Source organism: Doryrhamphus excisus, chromosome 10 (genome assembly GCF_030265055.1).
Source record: "Doryrhamphus excisus isolate RoL2022-K1 chromosome 10, RoL_Dexc_1.0, whole genome shotgun sequence".
NCBI classification, from domain to species: Eukaryota; Metazoa; Chordata; class Actinopteri; order Syngnathiformes; family Syngnathidae; genus Doryrhamphus; species Doryrhamphus excisus.
In genome coordinates this window covers 8,811,628-8,836,538 of record NC_080475.1, presented here as the reverse complement: position 1 = coordinate 8,836,538, position 24,911 = coordinate 8,811,628, and the positions used below count along the sequence as shown (strand labels likewise).

Here is a 24,911-nt window from a genome sequence, read left to right as displayed (position 1 = left end):
ACCCTCGTGAGGAAAAACGGTAGAAAATGAATAAATTAATGAATCCTACTTGGTTGCACGGCGGTCGAGTGGTTAGCGCGCAGACCTCACAGCTAAGAGACCAGGGTTCAATCCCACCCTCGGCTATCTCTGTGTGGAGTTTGCATGTTTTCCCCGGGTATTCCGGTTTCCTCCCACATTCCAAAAACATGCTAATGCTAATTAGCGACTCCAAATTGTCCATAGGTATGAATGTGAGTGTGAATGGTTGTTTGTCTATATGTGCCCTGTGATTGGCTGGCCACCAGTCCAGGGTGTACCTCTCGCCCAAAGACAGCTGGGATAGGCTCCAGCACCCCCGCGACCCTCGTGAGGAAAAGCGGTAGAAAATGAATAAATTAATGAATCCTACTTGGTTGCACAGCGGTCGAGTGGTTAGCGTGCAGAACTCACAGCTAGAAGACCCGAGTTAAATTCCACTCTCGGCTATCTCTGTGTGGAGTTTGCATGTTTTCTCCGGGTATTCCGGTTTCCTCCCACATTCCAAAAACATGCTAATGCTAATTAGCGACTCCAAATTGTCCATAGGTATGAATGTGAGTGTGAATGGTTGTTTGTCTATATGTGCCCTGTGATTGGGGGTGTACCCCGCCTCTTGCCCGAAGACAGCTGGGATAGGCTCCAGCACCCCCGTGACCCTCATGAGGAAAAACGGTAGAAAATGAATAAATTAATGAATCCTACTTGGTTGCACGGCGGTCGAGTGGTTTGCGCGCAGACCTCACAGCTAGAAGACCCGAGTTAAATTCCACTCTCGGCTATCTCTGTGTGGAGTTTGCATGTTTTCCCCGGGTATTCAGATTTCTTCCCACATTCCAAAAACATGCTAGGTTAATTAGCGACTCCAAATTGTCCATAGGTATGAATGTGAGTGTGAATGGTTGTTTGTCTATATGTGCCCTGTGATTGGCTGGCAACCAGTCCAGGGTGTACCTCTCGCCCAAAGACAGCTGGGATAGGCTCCAGCACCCCCGTGACCCTCGTGAGGAAAAGCGGTAGAAAATGAATAAATTAATGAATCCTACTTGGTTGCACGGCGGTCGAGTGGTTTGCGCGCAGACCTCACAGCTAGAAGACCCGAGTTAAATTCCACTCTCGGCTATCTCTGTGTGGAGTTTGCATGTTTTCCCCGGGTTTTCCGGTTTCCTCCCACATTCCAAAAACATGCTAGGTTAATTAGCGACTCCAAATTGTCCATAGGTATGAATGTGAGTGTGAATGGTTGTTTGTCTATATGTGCCCTGTGATTGGCTGGCCACCAGTCCAGGGAGGTGTACCCCACCTCTTGTCTGAAGACAGCTGGGATAGGCTCCAGCACCCCCGAGACCCTCGTGAGGAAAAGCGGTAGAAAATGAATAAATTAATGAATCCTACTTGGTTGCACAGCGGTCGAGTGGTTAGCGCGCAGACCTCACAGCTAGAAGACCCGAGTTAAATTCCACCCTCGGCTATCTCTGTGTGGAGTTTGCATGTTTTCCCCGGGTTTTCCGGTTTCCTCCCACATTCCAAAAACATGCTAGGTTAATTAGCGACTCCAAATTGTCCATAGGTATGAATGTGAGTGTGAATGGTTGTTTGTCTATATGTGCCCTGTGATTGGCTGGGGACCAGTCCAGGCTGTACCCCACCTCTTTAGCCTGAAGACAGCTGGGATAGGCTCCAGCACCCCCGTGACCCTCGTGAGGAAAATCGGTAGAAAATTAATAAATTAATGAATCCTACTTGGTTGCACAGTAGTTGAGTGGTTAGCGCGCAGACCTCACAGCTAAGAAACCAGGGTTCAATCCCACCCTCGGCCATCTCTGTGTGGAGTTTGATGTTTTTTTCCGGGTATTCCGATTTCCTCCCACATTCCAAAAACATGCTAATGCTAATTAGCGACTCCAAATTGTCCATAGGTATGAATGTGAGTGTGAATGGTTGTTTGTCTATATGTGCCCTGTGATTGGCTGGCCACCAGTCCAGGGAGGCGTACCCCACCTCTTTAGCCTGAAGACAGCTGGGATAGGCTCCAGCACCCCCGTGACCCTCGTGAGGAAAAACGGTAGAAAATTAATAAATTAATGAATCCTACTTGGTTGCACGGCGGTCGAGTGGTTAGCGCGCAGACCTCACAGCTAAGAGACCAGGGTTCAATCCCACCCTCGGCCATCTCTGTGTGGAGTTTGATGTTTTTTTCCGGGTATTCCGGTTTCCTCCCACATTCCAAAAACATGCTAATGCTAATTAGCGACTCCAAATTGTCCATAGGTATGAATGTGAGTGTGAAATGAAATGAAATGAAACTCTCAACAAACAATGACATCATGAATACAATAATACAACAAGGGATAGAAATACATAAACTACAAGTCTAAAATTTACACAAAACATACATAAGACTTTGATTTGTAGCTCCGGCGAAAAAAAGTATTTGGCAGTCAACGTTACTTTTTAAAAAGACGTCTATAGACGTCTTTGGCAGCCGATGACTTAATAAAGATGTACATATTTAGTATTTTTCACATAAGATTTGTGAGATTCGAACTCATTTTGAATGATGATGTTTGTGTGCGAGCCTCAGCCACACACGCAGAAGCCTACCGAGACCACCCAAGCAGATGCTTCATTTACCAAATTATGCATTTAGGGCAGGGAAATAGGTCTTAACCAAGGGAGTTTGGAAAAGTTAGTGAACAAGACTAGAAAAAGGCCTGCCGTGAGTCTGATTCCCTTTATGTCGCTCCGAAAATATTTCTGCCAGAATGAAATTAGGGAATTAAGTAAGAGAAGAAGAGAAGATGGGCTAGTTCCTTTTCACCTGGGCCGTGTTCCACTGTCCATCTTCCATCTTATCTTTTACCAATTATTTTTATTCTCATTTGGTCCACATCAGCGTTCCCAATAACTTTATTGTTATTGTTGTTATTCCAGGGAAAATGTCCATTTGGATTCATATAAAAGTGTATTTAAAGCCAAACACCATGACGGAGGCTTGCTCTATACCAGGGATCTCAAACTCAATTTACCCAATTTATCTTGAGACACATGCTAACTCGCAAACTAGAGAGCTAGCGACCTAAACGGTAGCCTCCAAGTTATTTCCTTGCAACTTAAATAGCCAAAAACTTACCACTTCCACACGGATAGGGAGGATAACTATTAACAGTTATTTAACCTTTAACATGAACATGAATCAAACGTAATATTTTTTTCTGGGTACATGATACCATACAGCATCCATATCAAACTTTGCGCGGGCCGCACTGACATTAAACTTTCATATCAAGGCGGGGGCCTCAAAGTAGTGTCCTGCGGGCCACATTTGGCCCGCGGGCCGTGTGTTTGAGACACATGCTAACTCGCAAACTAGAGAGCTAGCGACCTAAACGGTAAGCCTTCAAGTTATTTCCTTTCAACTTAAATAGCAAACTAAAAACTTACCACTTCCACACGGATAGGGAGGATAACTATTAACAGTTATTTAACCTTTAACATGAACATGAATCAAACGTAATATTTTTTTCTGGGTACATGATACCATACAGCATCCGTATCAAACTTTGCGCGGGCCGCACTGACATTAAACTTTCATATCAAGGCGGGGGCCTCAAAGTAGTGTCCTGCGGGCCACATTTGGCCCGTGGGCCGTGTGTTTGAGACACATGCTAACTCGCAAACTAGAGCACTAGTGACCTAAACGGTAAGCCTTCAAGTTATTTCCTTTCAACTTAAATAGCCAAAAACTTACCACTTCCACACGGATAGGGAGGATAACTATTAACAGTTATTTAACCTTTAACATGAACATGAATCAAACGTAATAATTTTTTCTGGGTACATGATACCATACAGCATCCATATCAAACTTTGCGCGGGCCGCACTGACATTAAACTTTCATATCAAGGCGGGGGCCTCAAAGTAGTGTCCTGCGGGCCACATTTGGCCCGCGGGCCGTGTGTTTGAGACACATGCTAACTCGCAAACTAGAGAGCTAGCGACCTAAACGGTAGCCTTCAAGTTATTTCCTTTAAACTTAAAAAGCCAAAAACTTACCACTTCCACACGGATAGGGAGGATAACTATTAACAGTTATTTAACCTTTAACATGAACATTAATCAAACATAATAATTTTTTCTGGGTACATGATACCATACAGCATCCATATCAAACTAACATTAAACTTTCATATCAAGGCGGGGGCCTCAAACTAGTGTCCTGCCGGCCACATTTGGCCCGTGGGCCGCGTGTTTGAGACCCCTGCTCTATACGGAATTCTGGTGATTTTTTTTATTGCATTGTTTAACTGTGTTGAACCTGTGTTTGTGTTAGAATAAAATGTAAATAGAATGAATATAATGTTAGTTATCACCCTTATATCCATTTGCTTAGACAATAAAAAGTGTTTGAATGTGCTGAAGAAGTAAGGTTCCCGTGACCCTGATCGGAGAACCCTAGCGACCCCCAGGTCCTGGAGGTGCCTGGATGCGCCAACAGTGAACCTGCAGATCCTGCAAGAATGTGTCAAGATAAGAAGTCATAAAACAATAAAAGTAATTACTCTCACATACTATACACACACACATAGACAAACAAATACAGCTCGTATTTAAAAACGGCCTTCTCCCCCCTCTTAGAGTTGCACGACCATGTAGTAGGGACCCCCGAAAAGAGAATAACTGCGAGTAACTTTGAATATTATTTTCTGTCTCTTCTGTATTTCTGCATTTAAGTGTTTTTACAAGTGTCAGAGGAGTTTGAACCTGTCAGGTTAAGACAACAATAACTGAATTTACTACCTGGATCCGCACTGTCAGCAGCCACACTCTATGTGTGTGTGTGTGTGTTCACATCTGTTTGACCTCGGGATGTTTTAGGGGTGACTGTGGAGCCTTGCAGACGACGGATTTGTAGTGACATTGGGATTGTACCTCGCGGTGAAACAAGTTCTCCAGGTCGGCTCAGCCGGAGACAGACGGAGACGGAGCGATACAAAAGGAAAGAGAGTGGGTGAGAATGCGGGGGAGATGGATAGAGTGTGACACCCTTGGGTTGAATGGAGCTGTAGGGAGGTGTGGAGGACACGGACGTATGGCAGGAAGAGGCAAAAAAAATACTGATCCCCAAGACGGGAATGTCAGGGCTGGGATGTGCATTCCGTTGGAGTCACTGTGCTGTTTAACGAGCGATACACACGAACATGCGGCTAAATTTCCTCAATCCATGTTAAATTGGAGGCTTAATTTGGAGTTGCTGGCATCCTCTACGGGCCACATGGAGTGTCTTTCAAAGGCCAAACTTTGGATTTCATTAACCAAAACACACAAAACGACACAACCATGCACATAAACTCACACGTGTTCCCGCGGGCGGTCGCCCAGCTGAAATCTCTTGAGGTTCTGTTTAGTTTAAATAGACTCTGTTGACCACTGAGGTTCTTCCAATAAATCAGAGTAATACACAGATTTGCTATGACATTCCATATATTATTATTATTTCTCTGCTTTTTCAGTCCACCGTGAAAGAGTGAGGCATCGCTTCTCAAAATCGTTGTGTGTGACTGACCAATCATACGGCCTGAATAGTGAATACATAAGAAATTGTAATGGTAATGGTAATGGTTTTATTTCATCAGATTCCAATTGAGTGCATCCCATAATCAGTTCCCAGTTCCACATGTCCAAAAGGAGTAGGAAGAAGCAAAGCTTATTAAATCCTACCCCTCCATCTGGTACTTTTACAATCAGTAACTGTTGCATTTGTTCACTTCCTGCTTTCATAATATAGTTTAAGGACAAATTAAATTAAATTAAATTAAATTAAATTAAATTAAATTAAATTAAATTAAATTAAATTAAATTAAATTAAATTAAATTAAATTAAATTAAATTAAATTAAATTAAATTAAATTAAATTAAATTAAATTAAATTAAATTAAATTAAATTAAATTAAATTAAAATTCAATTCAATTCAATTCAATTAAATTTACAAGAGAGGAGAAATATGATCTCAGGGAAGAACTAAATTTTGAAACACTTAATTTAATTTAATTTAATTTAATTTAATTTAATTTAATTTAATTTAATTTAATTTAATTTAATTTAATTTAATTTAATTTAATTTAATTTAATTTAAAGTGGAAGAAGTAAATTTTGAAACACTTAATTTAATTTAATTTAATTTAATTTAATTTAATTTAATTTAATTTAATTTAATTTAATTTAATTTAATTTAATTTAATTTAATTTAATTTAATTTAATTTAATTTAATTTAATTTAATTTAATTTAATTTAATTGTCTTACGTGTTTCAAATTTAGTTCTTTCCTGAGATCATATTTCTCCTCTCTTGTAGAGAAGTATTGGATGACATTTTTAGCTAATTGCTTATTTTTAGCCTTATGCATTATTTTAGCTGTTTGAGGATGAACTATATCAGCAAGTTGAAGTATTTTTGATTTTAGACATAAGGAGTTAGTATGTTCTCTGTAGGCGGCATTATGAATTATCCTTACTGACCTTTTTTGCAGTACATTTAGCCAGTGAAGACTGCTTTTGTAGTTATTAGCCCATATTTCCACACAATAAGTAAGATAATGGATACTTGTCTAAAAAAAAAGTACTCATACCCACCTCAGACCACTTTGGCGCTGTCGCCACTTCTGCTGTGTTTTTAATTTTGAGTTCGGAAAAGTTTATGCTAGGTGTAGACATTTTTTTTCTATGTTGCAATATGAAATCGATGCCACCAGGAAGAAAGTTCCGGTAATGCTTAAAAAGGCCGGAATACGGTAAAATACTGTAGCATGTACCCTTTACTGCATGGTCACATGGTTCTTGGCCTTGGACGCCTTAACTAGAGCTGTGCCGTTGGTCTTGTATTTCCTCACTATGTTTCCTCACAGCTGAAATCTCTGATCTAGCTTTTGTATCCTTCCCTTAGACCATGATGTTGAACAATCTTTGCTTGTTTTGAGGCTACCATGGTGCTACTCTTTAGAGAAGATGCAACTTGCAATCGGCCACCTTAAATATCCTTTCTCGTGAACAAAACCCCGAGGTACTTAGGTACAGGATCTGATCCCCGATCCGGAGATGGTACTCCACACTTTTCCGGGTGAGAACCATGGACTCAGACCTGCAGGTGCTGAGTATCATTCCATCCGCTTCACACTCGACTGCAAACCAGTCCAGTGAGAGTTGAAGGTCACGGCTCGATGAAGCCAGCAGGACCACATTATCTGCAAAAAGCAGAGACCCAATCCGGCTGCCATGAAACCAGAACCCCCTCAACGCCCTGGCTCGGGATTCTAGAGATTCTGTCAGCGGCACAACATCGCCATCATACACGGGTACTTTTTCCCCAAACTGGGACGGCGGATAGTGGTCCAAACTCTGTTTGAAGTCATCTGGAAGTTGTTCTCCATGGCTTCTCCAAACTCCTCCCAAGTTTTGGCCTCAGAGACTGCCAAATCCGAGGACCGCTTGGCCTGTCAGCTGCCACCGGGGTCCAATGAGCCAAGAAGGAGCCAAGGACTCCTTCTTCACCGACCAACCAGCTCCGATCAGCCACCTCAACAATGGATCCATCTAACAAGGCCCATTCGGACTCAATGTCCGCCCCCTTCCCTCGGAACATGGTCTAAGCTCTCCCAAAGGTGGGAGTTGAAGCTCCTTCTGACAGGGGACTCTGCCAACCATTCCCAACAGACCCTCACAATACGTTGGGGCCTGCCAGGTCCGACCATCGCAGCCAACTCACCACCAAAATCCCTAATTTTTGCGTCATGTGGGATCTCATTCTCCCATGGTAAATATCTCAGAGAACAGATACACCTTGAATATAAATTTATTTCTGATAGATTTTCCCGTGGACCTTTGGGAACTAAAAAAAAAAATGTCTCATATGCCCGCGAGATGCGCTCGGCTTTTGCTAGGATGCATACAAACACACACACACACATATGTGCACACACACTCTAAAATACAGAGTGGAAATATCAAGGGAAGGCTGATGAGGCATGTGGAGTGGGGGGCGCATTCCAATGGGACTAATTAAAGGAGTTGAACAGACTGCACAACTCATGTGGGACCACCTCTGTTTCTCCAACTATCTCTCGCTCTTGCTTTCGCTTTTGCCCCTCAGAATTTCATTAATAAAAGCTACGTTAATATGAACTCTTGTTTTTTTTTATTACTATTTTGGCTGGCAAATTCCATCAGGGGCGTCGGACCAGTGTGGCATCCATCAGGGATACGTACGTGAGCGATGTCCCCTTCTTCAAGGGTCTGATGACTCTACTCCCTGATTGGAGTCCCTGTACTCGGATACCATCATATCAGCGTCGCCTTATATATAAACTATATGGCCTTCCCTAAGCTCTTATTTTCTGTTTACTTCTGTTTTACTTTTCTTTTATTCATGTGTATACACCATTACCCATACATCATTGCACTAAAATTAATATATCTGCAATACGTCTGCTCCTGTATATGCTCCTGTGCAAACAAAACAAAAAAAAACCTTAAACTGTATTTTGGAAAGCAGGAAGTGAACAAATGTTACAGTTACTGATTGTAAAAGTACCAATATAGAAAATATGTAATATTACCTCGTACTTCAGTACGGGATAAAAAATTACAAAATTTAAAAATAAAAAAAAACCAAAACAAAACAAAAAAAACCTTAAACTGTATTATGGAAAGCAGGAAGTGAACAAATGTAACAGTTACTGATTGTAAAAGTACCAATATAGAAAATATGTAATATTACCTCGTACTTCTGTACGGGACAAATAATTACAACATTTAAAAATTCAAAAAAAAACAAAACAAAAAAAACCCTTAAACTGTATTATAGAAAGCAGGAAGTGAACAAATATAACAGTAACTGATTGTAAAAGTACTAGATGGAGGGGTAGGATTTAATAAGCTTTGCTTCTTCCTACTCCTTTTGGACATGTGGAACTGGGAACTGATTATGGGATGTACTCAATTGGAATCTGATCTATACCAAAAAAAAAAAAAATAAGAATAATAATAAAAAAAATTATATTAGGAAAGCAGGAAGTGAACAAATGTAACAGTTGTAATCTGATGTATACCAAAAATAATGATAATAATAATAATAAAAATTTAAGAAAAAATTAAAAATTAAAAAAAATATTAAATTATATTAGGAAAGCAGGAAGTGAACAAATGTAACAGTTACTGATTGTAAAAGTACCAGATGGAGGGGTAGGATTTAATAAGCTTTGTTTCTTCCTACTCCTTTTGGACATGTGGAACTGGGAACTGATTATGGGATGTACTCAATTGTAATCTGATCTATACCAAAAAATAATAATAATAATAATAATAATAATTAAAAAGAACAATTATATTAGGAAAGCAGGAAGTGAACAAATGTAATGGGATGCACTCAATTGTAATCTGATGCATGTTCAAATGAAATTAAACCATCTGGTACTTTTACAATCAGTAACTGTTACATTTGTTCACTTCCTGCTTTCCATAATACAGTTTAAGGTTTTTTTTTGTTTTTTTTTTTACATTTTTGTTGCGCTGCAAGGATTTGCTTTGCTGAGACAAACAATACCAATGTGCGATTCCGCAAGCGCTCAGCTTAAAGCGAACTTGTACAACGAGGTTACAACATCTACTCATCACGACATTAAATGCCTATTTATTCACTGATGGCCAATAAGCCAATTCTCTGTTTCCCTAAGTGAAGTGAAGAGGAAGAAGGTATTCTTGAGGACAAGAGGAAAAGGCTGGGGGGAGATGGGTAAAGTGGTGAAAAAAAAATAAAAATGTGGCAACCAAAACGTACATGCATATGATTCTGTGTTTGTCTGTGATTCCCTCTAGCCCGAAAAAGCCTTGGCTCAGCCTGTCTGGCTTTGCAGCTTCCCTCAGCTCGAGAAACGCCTGCTCGCATAGCCAGATGACTCACCACTGCTCAGACGTCAAGCCAAGGCTTAACGCACATTCACAAATACACTCCTCACAACGCCATTTACATATGTTCACGCAGATCTATACCCAAATATGCACAAGCGCTTTGCTTTCATGCGGTCTGCGTTACATCTGTAGATCTCTACAGATTTTCACTCCATCCTAGCCTGTTTGGTTTGTTTACACTTTTATTTTTACTTGCAAAATTACATTCTGGAATTACAGTGAATGGCAAAAATCTACAAGTAATTGAGTACAAAGACTCTGATTAACTCTCTTTAATTTATTTAAATTTATTTAATCTATTTAATCAGACTCTTTCTGATCAAATAATAATAAAAAAAAGGTTACACAGCTTACACATCAATAGTTCCTTCTTTCTTTTTACTCATTTTAATTACAAGAACGCAAGATGCATTCAGGGACACTCCGAACAACGGCTTAATAATGCATGTGTGTGTGTAAATAAACAGGAAAATGAAGAAAAACATGAATAGGATACTCATATCACTCACTTTTAGCAGTTTAATGAGATTCATGCGCCGCTAAACTGAAGCGTACGGCTTCTATTAGCGGCAGTCCACAAAACTTCACCGCGCTCTGGGTTGCCGGAGAGGACAACCCAGAGGATTCACAGGTTTCTCTGAAAAGACAACGTGCGTATTTCAGACGTAGGTGTTCATGTGATTAATCATGATTAATTACTTTCCTCATCATTACTTTATTAATCATGATTAATCCCACCCTTTACAAATACATGTATCACGATTCATCATGATTACCCCCAAATGTGATTAATCATGATTAATTACTTTCCCATCATTACTTTTTAAATCATTATTAATCCCACTCTTTACAGATATGTGATTAATCACGATTGATCATGATTACCTCAATGTGATTAATCATGATTCATTACTTTCCCCATCATTACTTTATTAATCATGATTAACCCCACCCTTTTAAAATACGTGATCAATCACGATTGATCATGATTACCCCCAAATGTGATTAATCATGATTAATTACTTTCCCATCATTACTTTTTAAATCATTATTAATCCCACCCTTTACAGATATGTGATTAATCACGATTGATCATGATTACCTCAATGTGATTAGTCATGATTCATTGCTTTCCCCATCATTACTTTATTAATCATGATTAATCCCACCCTTTACAAATACGTGATCAATCATGATTGATCATAATTACACCCAAATGTGATTAATCATGATTAATTACTTTCCCATCATTACTTTTTAAATCATTATTAATCCCACCCTTTACAGATATGTGATTAATCACAATTGATCATGATTAACGCAGTGTGATTAATCATGATTAATTACTTCCCCGTCACTACTTTTAAAATCATGATTAACCCCACCCTTTAAAAATATGTGATTAATCACGATTGTTTGTGATTAATCCTCAATTTTTTGATTAATCATGTTAAAAACCCCTTAAATATGCAATTAATCATAATTGATCATGATTAATTCTTTTTGTGAATTTGATTAATTGTGATTAATTGATTACAAGTATGTGATTAATCTTTTAAAAATTATAATTTAACAGCCCTAGCCCTGTGCTACACGTATCACATTAATTTAGCTATTTACGGGCGTCCAAATTTGCAACCACACACAGATGCGATGACGTTACGAATAACACAACCTGGCTCATCTGTCTTTGGACGTTTGTGTTCCACTTGGCTGCAAACATAGGGAATTAAACAGTGAACCCCAAATCTCCTGCCCCTCATCCTGTGTATCACTTTGTGTCCTTTTCTCACGTTTGAAAGATTAGGCAGCAAAACAATTTTCCTGTGTTTAAATGTTTATTTCTCCATTGCCAAGACGGTGAAATGCTTGTGATGCCATTTGAGCCGACATGTTTAAATGCTTTCTAGAGTTCCTCGTGTTTAATGCATGTGTGCTTTACACAGGCAGTAACGTTGGAGGGGGGGCGTTAACGTTCTTGAATGTGACTTTAAATGAGTTGTATGTTTGTGTGTGTGTGTGTTCTCTAATGAAGTATGCATGTTTTTTTTTTTGTTCTCCTTTCTGGCAGGATGCGGGAGCGGGGCCCCTGTATTTGTGGATTTGGTCTGTGGAGTCTACTGCTGTCGCTTTGTCTGGCCTCGCTCACTCATGCACACAGAAGCCACACAGGTAGGATGGCTTTTGGTTGAAACTATGTCGGAATCGGAACACAAAATACCCACATTGATGGTACACTGGTTTTGAAATAAGACAAAACAAAGGTAAAAGTTCCCACATTAATTGGCGTGAATATGAGTGTGAATGGTTGTTCGTTGGCTGGGTGTACCCCGCCTCTTGCACTAAAAATAGCTGGGATAGGCTCCAGCATACCCGCCGCACTAATGAGGATAATCGGCATAGCAAAAAGATGGATTGACAACACACTCACCATATTTTTCAATTAATCTTCTCCCACAAATCCATTAAAGTCTTTATTTTCTGTAACGGAAATTGAACAGCTGGGCAATTTCGCCATCATTGGCGGGTTCCCTCTCGTCAGTCTCGTTGGCAGGTGGCTGTTCAGCAATGATGCCGGCTTTGGCCAAAGCGCCGAATATAGTTAAAGCAGATACCTTATACCAGATACTCCGTGTTTGCCAACTTCGCTTTGAACGCCCGGTTTAAACCAAAGTATGAATTCATAGTCGCAATGTTGTTTTGCAGACCCGGTGGCATGGCGGACGTTACGTGTACATACTAAGGTTATGACAAATCTCTAATTTATTAGCTTGGGCTTTGGTTGCATACAATATCACCTCGTACTTCGGTACGAGATTTAAAAAAAAAACAAACAAAAACAAAAAAAACTGTATTATGGAAAGCAGGAAGTGAACAAATGTAACAGTTACTGATTGTAAAAGTACCAATATAGAAAATATGTAATATTACCTCGTACTTCAGTACGGGACAAAAAATTTCAAAATTTAAAAATTCAAAAAACAAAAAAAACTAAAAAAACTTAAACTGTATTATGGAAAGCAGGAAGTGAACAAATGTTACAGTTACTGATTGTAAAAGTACCAATATAGAAAATATGTAATATTACCTTGTACTTCAGTACGGGACAAAAAATTGCAAAATTTAAAAATTCAAAAAAACAAACAAACAAAAAAAACTTAAACTGTATTATGGAAAGCAGGAAGTGACCAAATGTAACAGTTACTGATTGTAAAAGTACCAATATAGAAAATATGTAATATTACCTCGTATTTCAGTACGGGACAAAGAATTACAAAATTTAAAAATTCAAAAAAAACAAAACAAAAAAAAACATTAAACTGTATTATGGAAAACAGGAAGTGAACAAATGTTACAGTTACTGATTGTAAAAGTACCAATATAGAAAATATGTAATATTACCTCGTACTTCAGTACGGGATAAAAATTACAAAATTTAAAAATAAAAAAACAAACAAAACAAAAAAACCCCTTAAACTGTATTATGGAAAGCAGGAAGTGAACAAATGTAACAGTTACTGAACCAGATGGAGGGGTAGGATTTAATAAGCTTTGCTTCTTCCTACTCCTTTCGGACATGTGGAACTGGGAACTGATTATGTGATGCACTCGATTGTAATCTGATGCATGTTCAAATGAAATAAAACCATTACCATTACCATTACCATTACCATTACCATTACCATTACCATTACCAATACGCATGGGAAAAGATAAAAATGAGCACATATATCATTTGTAGTGTTTTCCACAGCCTTTCAGATTTGTGTATTAGTATTAATACATTTGCTGTTAAGATATTCGTCTGTTTTGCAAGTAGAACGGATCTCCGAGGCACATTAAGCTCGGATGGTTCAATTCCCCAGTGAGTAGAGAAGCATTTCACAGATTTAGGACACTTAATTTAGGATATTGCTGATATCAGGTCTTGGTAATCTGTCTCTGAATACATACTCTTGGTATCTATCGCTTCTGTGCCCAATCATCATATTGTTCCTAAAACTCATTTGACGCCAGACTCCAGACTGGGATGGTGTTGGGACGTTCAGTCCGTCATCTTCAGCCAGACTTTGAAGCACCTTCGATGGTTTTCTTGTTGACAAAGTGTTTAGACATCAGTTTGGCAGCAGAATTTGTTGAGTGGCGCGTTGGACTCTTTGTTGGAGAGTCTACTTCTGGAACTGGGTCAGACTTCCTTCTTTATTATGACTGAATTCGGAGATAACTGTTTGGTTTGTTGACGGTTCTGATGTATGTTTGGCCCTTTTTGATGGATTGTCGACACAGGAGCCAATGTTTTTGTGATATCGAACAGATGAGTAAGGTTTTCTTCCAATTCCGCGGTTGGTCGTAAACATGCGATACAGGTTTGTGAACCTTTGTAGACAGTTGTTGTTTAGCAAAAACAACAGCTTCAATAAGAGCCAGGACATGGTAGACTAGACTAGAGGGATCTCAGGGATCGCTTCTGACGTCTGCTGATATGTTGTTGACACATCCGAAGCTTCTTTCCGGGAAAGATCTTTTAAAAATTTTCCAATAAACTGCAAGACGGGTATGAGTAACCCCAACAAAAAACAGGTCGTCAAACAAAGAGGCTGTCGTCATCGCAGCAGTCCCATCAGGGAAGGGATGGCTGTTGGTTTCAACTCAGCAGCGAGCAATGATCCTTACAGTTTAGAAATCCTCTGTTGCATGATATCGCTCCCGTGTGAGCCAAGTGGCGGAATCACTAGCATAATTGAGCTCAGACGCCTATTATGCCTCGCCATTTTACGATATTTTTATCCCTCGAGATGAAAATGATCACTTGTGTCAAGTTGAAAATGACCTCCCTTTATGATTTAAGATTTATACAATATATGCTCCAAGGTGGTGCAATTTACGTAATAGCCAGTTATCTGAAGCCAATTAATTAGACGTTTTTTTGACGTACTGGTATTTCATTTCTCACAAAAAAGGTGGTTAAGGGCAATGTGTACATTTCCATTGGATTTGTTATGATGTGTTGTTAATTCTAACGCATTTTTTCCCGGAGAAAAACATTGTTGTTCCATGTCTTCATTGCAATGCTGTCACACTGGCTTAGATTGTGTGTCAGTCCGTGTAATATGTCAAGCTGCAGGATTGTATTCCTCCTCCTGACACTATCACAGGCACAAAAGGGCATTTTAAGATTGCTCATCCAAGCCACTTGTGCGAAAAAAAAAAAACAAATAAGAAAAGCAGGCACAAAACAAATGTGAGCACTTTGAGTAATAGACAATGACACCATCACCTTAGGAAGAAATCAAAAAGTTAAGAAAGTGGGTTTTACTATGTTGGCTTTGACCTTACATCATAGACGATGATGGCTGGAAAATGTCAAGCCCTGCCTTTGGCTTCCCTGTTGTAATAAGCCTTGGACAGGCTGCCCTTCATCTGAACTGGCTGTTGTTGGCTTTTTTTTATTGTTTTTAATTCTTCATGTCGCACTGCTGCTAAATATATGTAATGAAATACGCAGAAATATTTAGACAATTTATGACTTTGCCTTTATATGCGACCTGTTTTGTACAAAACAATCAAGATGATGCTTTGAGTGAATGTAAGAGTTTGACAAAAATGTTTCATCTTCAGAATGATTAAAAATTAAAAATTAAAAATTTAAAATAAAAAATTTAAAATTTAAAATTTAAAATTTAAAATTTAAAATTTAAATTTAAAATTTAAATTTAAAATTTAAAATTTAAAATTTAAAATTTAAAATTTAAAATTTAAAATTTAAAATTTAAAATTTAAAATTCAAACTCTTACATTCACTCAGAGCATCATCTTCAATTTAAAATTTTAAATTATGTAAATCTAGCTCTAACCATCCATTTTGTATGAAACAATCAAGATGATGCTTTGAGTGAACGTAAGAGTTTGACAAAAATATTTCATCTTCAGAATGATTTTAAATTTTAAATTTTAAATTTTAAATTTTAAATTTTAAATTTTAAATTTTAAATTTTAAATTTTAAATTTTAAATTCAAGATGATGCTTTGATTTGATTTGATTGAAATTTTAAATCATTCTGAAGATGAAATATTTTTGTCAAACATCAATCATTTTTAATTGAGTGAATGTAAGAGTTTGACAAAAATATTTCATCTGCAGAATGATTTTAAATTTCAATCAAATCAAATCAAAGCATCATCTTGAATTTAAAATTTTAAATTATGTAAATCTAGCTCTAACCATCCATTTTGTATAACACAATCAAGATGATGCTTTGAGTGAACGTAAGAGATTGACAAAAATATTTCATCTTCAGAATGATTTAAAATTTAAAATTAAAAATTAAAAATTAAAAATTTAAAATTTAAAATTTAAAATTTAAAATTTAAAATTTAAAATTTAAAATTTAAAATTTAAAATTTAAAATCATTCTGAAGATGAAATATTTTTGTCAAACATCAATCATTTTTAATTGAGTGAATGTAAGAGTTTGACAAAAATATTTCGTCTTCAGAATGATTTAAAATTTCAATCAAATCAAATCAAAGCATCATCTTGAATTTAAAATTTTAAATTATGTAAATCTAGCTCTAACCATCCATTTTGTATGAAACAATCAAGATGATGCTTTGAGTGAACGTAAGAGTTTGACAAAAATATTTAATCTTCAGAATAATTTAAAATTTAAAATTTAAAATTTAAAATTTAAAATTTAAAATTTAAAATTTAAAATTTAAAATTTAAAATTTAAAATTTAAAATTATTCTGAAGATGAAATATTTTTGTCAAACATCAATCATTTTTAATTGAGTGAATGTAAGAGTTTGACAAAAATATTTCATCTTCAGAATGATTTAAAATTTCAATCAAATCAAATCAAATCAAAGCATCATCTTGAATTTAACATTTTAAATTATGTAAATCTAGCTTTAACCATCCATTTTGTATAACACAATCAAGATGATGCTTTGAGTGAATGTAAGAGATTGACAAAAATATTTCATCTTCAGAATGATTTAAAATTTAAAATTTAAAATTTAAAATTTGAAATTTAAAATTTAAAATTTAAAATTTAAAATTTAAAATTTTTAATTTTAAATTCACTCAAAGCATCATCTTGAATTTAAAATTTTAAATTATGTAAATCTAGCTCTAACCATCCATTTTGTACCAAACAATCAAGATGATGCTTTGAGTGCATGTAAGAGTTTGACAAAAATATTTCATCTTCAGAATGATTTAAAATTAAAAATTAAAAATTAAAAATTAAAAATTAAAAATTAAAAATTAAAAATTAAAAATTAAAAATTAAAAATTAAAAATTTAAAATTTAAAATTTAAAATTTAAAATTTAAAATTTAAAATTTTAAATCATTCTGAAGATGAAATATTTTTGTCAAACATCAATCATTTTTAATTGAGTGAATGTAAGAGTTTGACAAAAATATTTCATCTTCAGAATGATTTAAATTTTCAATCAAATCAAATCAAAGCATCATCTTGAATTTAAAATTTTAAATTATGTAAATCTAGCTCTAACCATCCATTTTGTATAACACAATCAAGATGATGCTTTGAGTGAATGTAAGAGATTGACAAAAATATTTCATCTTCAAAATGATTTAAAAAACATATATAAAAAATGTAAAAAATGTACAAAAAAAGCAAAACATGTAAAAAAAAGTAAAAAAAAAAAAGTAAAAAAAAGTAAAAGCATGTAAAAAAAAAAGGAAAAAAAATTGGTTATGCAATAAAAAAAATTGTGGCTTCCTTTTTCTCCGTGCAAAAAAATGGCAAGCACCTTTTCCAGGTCATGCATGCCCCCACCGGCGACATGCAAGCAGAAACTGGCAGGCGTCATGATCCCACTCAGTGTGTACTAAGATAGAATGGGACGCTCAAGGTGGCCTCAGCTTAGGTTTCTTCCTGTATTTGCACTGCCAAGGTACAAATTCAGTGATTTGTCCTTAAGATCACGTTAACAATTGGAATCATACAGAAAATGCATTAATAATACAGTTCAGTGGACAAATATTTACACATACGTTGTATAACTGCCAGGCATGATTATGTATTTGAGGATTAGATGTTCTCTTTAGATGTAAACGTTCTGTGTTTGTCCTGCACAGTTCTCCTAGATAAGACCAATACACTGTGACAATCATGGTGGCGTCCATATTACAGCCTAACAATGGCTGACTACGCGAAGGTGTGTGGTCTCCCTGCGCTCCGTTTAATTAACGACAGAACAAGTCGTCCTCTGGGATGCACGACATCCATTTACAACTTGTCACATGGGGGGGGGAGCAAACATGCTATCAGATGATTACCGGGTATCATCGCTTAAGATTGCTTCGACGTTGATGCTCTTACAAGTAAGTCATGGCAGACATACAGATACTACAGCGGCGACAACACTTACGCCTTCCGCTCTTCTTGGGATGGCTGTGTCTTCCAGCACGGAACGTGTGCTCCAGTTTCCAGGTAAAAAAAACGCTAACGGTAAATGACCATCTTGTTGGGTCTTTGTAGCAAAATTTAGACGTAGATATCCGCTCTTCCTTCGATGAATGACGCTAAGACTAGCGGTTAGCGAGTTAGTCCGCCAGATAATAACAATATTGTTGTAGCTCGGTCAATATACAAGTCAGTTATGTAAATGGATAAACAGATATTTCCCATGATATTAGCTAGCTAGCTCAAATTAACTTGTGCCGTCTCGCTAGAATGCACAGAAAAGAAGAAGGAATATGTGTTATGTTTCACATAAGGATTATGAATGATGGGCACAATAAAAAAAAAAAGTGCAGTTCCCCTTTAAGAATGGATGACATAATTTGTGTGCATTTTTTATGTACGTTGTTAAAGAAAAATGTGCAAACAAAAATATGTCAGGGTGATTTTTCAATAAAAATACAGCTCACGGCGGACGAGTGGATAGCCCATAGGCCACACAGCTAAGAGACCTGAGTTCGATTCCACTCTCGGGCTTCTTTGTGTTCACATGTTTTCCCCGTGCATGCGTGGGTTTTCTCCGGGTACTCCGGTTTCCTCCCACATTCCAAAAACATGCTAGGTTAATTAGCGACTCCAAATTGTCCATAAGTATGAATGTGAGTGTGAATGGTTGTTTGTCTATATGTGCCCTATGATTGGCTGGCCACCAGTCCAGGCTGGGATAGGCTCCAGCACGCCCGCTAACCTCGTTAGCCTCCAACTGAGTCAAATATGTTCTTATTTTTGGTAGCTAAGTCGCAGTTCCAGTCTGGTAGAAACAGTTTGGCTTGGACTTTAAGGAAATGCAGATTAGCGATTATGCTGATGACTTGACAACACAATGTCGCCTCATTGATTCGCAATCTATCGGGGGCGATCTCGATATATCGCTGCTGATTAAGGGCCTCAAAGAACTTTACTTTCTCGACACTTAAAGGACAAAACAGGCACAGGAGTTGATAGAAGATGCAACTCTCACATGAGCTCACGTAGTCAGGCATGCAGAAAGGTTGTTTTTTTTTTTTTTTTTTCAGTAAGTGCACATGGAAGGCGTCACACATGGACACGGACCGACATGCATTCACTAGTCAGAGGCTCTCTAATGTGATGCTTGGAGACAAGCTGTCTGCACTCTTTAGAAGCTTCCACGAGCTTCGTGTTTCTTCTGCAGCATCCACTTTCTATGCCGCTTATCCTCATGAGGGTCGCGGGCCAACCTAAGGTGGGACACCTGTGTAATAATCATTGACCGGTCAACATATCGATATGTCACGTCTGTGAGGTGGAATTATTCATGGTAATGGTAATGGTAATGGTAATGGTAATGGTTTTATTTCATTTGAACATGCATCAGATTCCAATTGAGTGCATCCCATAATCAGTTCCCAGTTCCACATGTCCAAAAGGAGTAGGAAGAAGCAAAGCTTATTAAATCCTACCCCTCCATCTGGTACTTTTACAATCACTAACTGTTATATTTGTTCACTTCCTGCTTTCCATAATACAGTTTAAGGTTTATTTAGTTTTTTTTCCTAATATACATATACATACACATATATACATATTTCCTAATATAATTTAATTTTTTTAATTATGTTTTAAATTATTTTTTTAATTATTATTTTTTTTTGGTATGGATCAGATTCCAATTGAGTGCATCAAATAATCAGTTCCCAGTTCCACATGTCCAAAAGGAGTAGGAAGAAGCAAAGCTTATTAAATCCTACCCCTCCATCTGGTACATTTACAATCAGTAACTGTTACATTTGTTCACTTCCTGCTTTCATAATATAGTTTAAGGACAAATTAAATTAAATTAAATTAAATTAAATTAAATTAAATTAAATTATCAGTAACTGTTACATTTGTTCACTTCCTGCTTTCCTAATATAATTTAAGTTTTTTAATTTTTTTAAATTATTTTTTTAATTTTTATTGGGTTTTTTTTTGTATGGATCAGATTCCAATTGAGTGCATCCCATAATCAGTTCCCAGTTCCACATGTCCAAAAGGAGTAGGAAGAAGCAAAGCTTATTAAATCCTACCCCTCCATCTGGTACTTTTACAATCAGTAACTGGTACATTTGTTCACTTCCTGCTTTCCATAATACAGTTTTTCGTTTTTTTGAAATAATAAATTAATAAATGCTCACTAACAGATTTGAAACAAATTTTTACATCTTTGAGTTCAGCTCATGAAAAATGGGAGCAAAAATATAAAACTTTGTACTTATATTTTTGCGGGTATTTAAATGATTTACTGACTCCCACCACCAATGGCTCTTCCAGCCCTAAAAAAGAAATCCTTACTCGGAATGTTCCACTTTCAGTGCTGGAGTAAATGAAGGAAGATCAGTTTCATTCATTACCGGTCTTCCAAACGCAATGAAGCCGAGCAGGACACCAAAGTGGGCGACTGAACAAGGCGGATCGAGCAGGTGGAGGACCGGTTCTGCTTGGAGCTAGAAAGTCAGCCGGTGAAGCGCTGGGGAGTTGGAGCACGAGAAGCTTGACGTGAACAAAAGCCAAACAGCTAAAAGCACAATTTAACACACAAGGAATATGTTTGACATGAACGGAAGCAAAACAGCCAAAAGCGTTCTCTCCCACACCGCTGGAAACGAGGTAAAGGCAAAGGGCAAAAGAGGAAGACGTAGTGCGGCATGAAGAGATGCTTGTTGTCAGCCGGGCCATCAGACTCGGCTCATTTGGTCGCCTTTGAGAGCAAGTTTGCTTTTTGCTCAATCACACTGGTATTGAAATTGAATATTCATTAAGCGTGGGACAAGAAATCACAACACTGCTTGCCGTAGCAGAGTTTTATAAAGTTATGGAACCAGACAGAACCATCCGACTATAGCTACAAACAAACATTCCACTTAGAACGAAGTCACGCTGCCTCACTGTGTCATCGGGACAATCATGGAATATCTCCAAGCCAATCTATGAAACAGGTCATAATAACGAAAATTACATACGCAGTCATCTTTTGTCTGAACATTGCACCCTCACTCACTAAAAAATGCAATAAACATTACATGTGGAGTGCCACAGGGGTCAATACTGGAACCAAAACTATTCAACTTGTACTTCAATGACATCTGCAAAGTCATGAAATATTTAAAGTTGGTATTATTTGTGGATGATACTACTGGTTTTTTGTTCCGGAGGAAGCACAGATGAAATGGTCATATTACTAAAACGATGGTTTGATGGTAATAATAGATTGTGCTGGAAGCTAAGTAAAACTAAAATCAGGTTTCAAAAATCAGGTTTCAAAAATCGGGTTTCAAAAATCAGGTTTCAAAAATCAGGTTTCAAAAATGCAATAAATATTACATGTGGAGTGCCACAGGGGTCAATACCGGAACCAAAACTGTTCAACTTGTACATCAATGACATCTACAAAGTCATGAAATATTTAAAGTTGGTATTATTTGTGGATGATACTACTGGCTTTTAGATGAATTGGTCATATTAAAACAATGGTTTGATGGTAATCATAGATTGTCCTTGAAGCTAAGTAAAACTAAAATCAGTTTTCAAAAATCGGGTTTCAAAAATCAGGTTTCAAAAATGCAATAAATATTACATGTGGAGTGCCACAGGGGTCAATACCGGAACCAAAACTATTCAACGTGTACATCAATGACATCTGCAAAGTCATGAAATATTAAAGTTGGTATTATTTGTGGATGATACTACTGGTTTTTTGTTCCGGAGGAAGCAGAGATGAAATGGTCATATTAAAACGATGGTTTGATGGTAATAATAGATTGTGCTCGAAGCTAAGTAAAACTAAAATCAGGTTTCAAAAATCGGGTTTCAAAAATCAGGTTTCAAAAATGCAATAAATATTACATGTGGAGTGCCACAGGGGTCAATACCGGAACCAAAACTATTCAACTTGTACATCAATGACATCTGCAAAGTCATGAAATATTTAAAGTTGGTATTATTTGTGGATGATACTACTGGTTTTTAGATAAAATGGTCATATTAAAACGATGGTTTGATGGTAATCATAGATTGTCCTTGAAGCTAAGCTAAGCTAAGCTTTGGTAACAGTAGAAAAGATACGCACAAGCAAACAAATAAACGGTGTAGACATTGAATAGGTGAAGAAAAATACAATTCTAGGGATCATAATAGATGAAAAAATTAGCTGGAAATCTAATATTACAAATATAAAACATAACGTGGCGAGGAACATTTCAATATTGAACAAAGTAAAATTTGTTCTCAATCAAAAATCACTCCACACTCCTGCTTATTATTATTATTATCACTTTTTGTCCATCATTCTCAATCATTATGTGAACCGGTTTCCCCGTTTTCTTAATTTACGGCTAAAACTCCAGTTCCCATGATGCTTAGATTCCAGATTCAGAAGTAGTAAAGTGAGCGCTAATATCACATTTGAAGTCTTACGCGGTAATCAGGTTTTGATCTGACAAATCTTAAGTACGTTAAATCTTAAGTACGTCGGATTAAGCTTAAAAGTGCTACAGCTGCTCGGACCAGCCGACTGTCACGACTGCGACAGATTGATTTGGCACAGGTTGATTGGTCATGCCTGGAAAGTGGGTCGCATGAATGACTGTTGTGGTACTGCAAGTTCGTTCACAGTACAAGTTTGTGAGTTTTTGTCTTAGCTTTTGTCGGATACTACACAATCGATTTTGGCTACTAAGTGTTTTCTGATTATTGTCCTGCTTAACGATATCAATCATATTTACTAGCTATTAAAAAAATTCTATCTACAGATGCAGATTGTTAGCAAACAGCTGAAAAACAAATGCCGAAGCAAACACAACAAAACGTTGGGTCATGAATGCTGAATTGCGAATTTGTGCCGATTCACTGTACGTTTACTCATACAAATACAAAATGTCTCAACTTTTTTTTTTCTTTTTTACCCCTTTTCTAATTCCGTGATCTCAGTCCCGCTCAATTTCTCAGCGCTGCCCTCTAATTCCCAGTACTTCCATCCTCCTCTCTCCAACTTTTACTTTATTTCACAGCTATTAAACCAGGACATTTCAATCAGGTTGCACAGCGTGGGTTTCAGCAGGGGTAAGGGGAGACCAAGAGTGAACGTTTTTTAATGTAGAAACTCTTTTTTTTTTTTTTTTTTTTTTTACCACTTCCCCTCCTCCGTGTCATCTCTCTTTTCTTGCACATCTGAACTCAACCTTGCTGCTTATTTGTTTATGAGTCCGTTCCTATTTTGTCTTCCAGAGGTGTTTGCCTTGCAGCGATGTTGTTTTTCTTACGTCTTTGTACAACAACCTCGGTCAAGGTATTTGAATTGGCAGTTTGGCTTCTCTTTCGCTGTAACTTGAAACTGTTACACATAAACATTACATTTAAGAAGCATTTTAAGGCCAACACATTGGTAATGGTAATGGTAATGGTAATGGTAATGGTAATGGTAATGGTAATGGTTTTATTTCATTTGAACATGCATCAGATTCCAATTGAGTGCATCCCATAATCAGTTCCCAGGTCCACATGTCCAAAAGGAGTAGGAAGAAGCAAAGCTTATTAAATCCTACCCCTCCATCTGGTACTTTTACAATCACTAACTGTTACATTTGTTCACTTCCTGCTTTCCTGATATAATTTCATTTTTTTTAAATTTTTTAAAAAAAATTTTTAAATTATTTTTAAAATTGTTATTATTATTATTATTATTTTATTTTGGTATAGATTAGATTCCAATTGAGTGAATCCCATAATCAGTTCCCAGTTCCACATGTCCAAAAGGAGTAGGAAGAAGCTAAGCTTATTAAATCCTACCGCTCCATCTGGTACTTTTACAATCAGTAACAGTTACATTTGTTCACTTCCTGCTTTCCTGATATAATTAAATTTTTTTAAATTTTTTTTATTTTTTTTTTTAATTATTTTTAAAATTGTTATTGTTATTATTATTATTATTTTATTTTGGTGTAGATCAGATTCCAATTGAGTGCATCCCATAATCAGTTCCCAGTTCCACATGTCCAAAAGGAGTAGGAAGAAGCAAAGCTTATTAAATCCTACCCCTCCATCTGGTACTTTTACAATCAGTAACTGTTACATTTGTTCACTTCCTGCTTTCCTAACATAATTTCATTTTTTTTCATTTTATTTTTTATTAATTATTTTTAAAATTGTTATTATTATTATTATTTTATTTTGGTATAGATCAGATTCCAATTGAGTGCATCCCATAATCAGTTCCCAGTTCCACATGTCCAAAAGGAGTAGGAAGAAGCAAAGCTTATTAAATCCTACCCCTCCATCTGGTACTTTTACAATCACTAACTGTTACATTTGTTCACTTCCTGCTTTCCTAATATAATTTAAGTATTTTTTTAATGTTTTAAAAAAAAATTACTATTATTTTTATTTTTTATTTTGGTATGGATCAGATTCCAATTGAGTGCATCCCATAATCAGTT

General features: G+C 36.7%; 1 protein-coding gene across 2 annotated transcripts in view; it reads left to right on the top strand.

The window, feature by feature from the left end:
- LOC131136667 (chemokine-like protein TAFA-2) overlaps window positions 1-24,911 on the top strand; it is a 91,950-nt gene that overhangs the window by 42,646 nt on the left and 24,393 nt on the right. Inside the window, exons 2-3 of one of the 2 annotated variants that reach the window (XM_058083805.1) lie at window positions 12,055-12,155; window positions 23,704-23,764. In XM_058083805.1, coding sequence (XP_057939788.1) covers window positions 12,135-12,155; window positions 23,704-23,764 — 82 coding nt within the window. In that variant the 5' untranslated portion in view covers window positions 12,055-12,134. The remainder of the gene's footprint in view (window positions 1-12,054; window positions 12,156-23,703; window positions 23,765-24,911) is intronic. The other variant, XM_058083804.1, reaches the window with a different exon arrangement.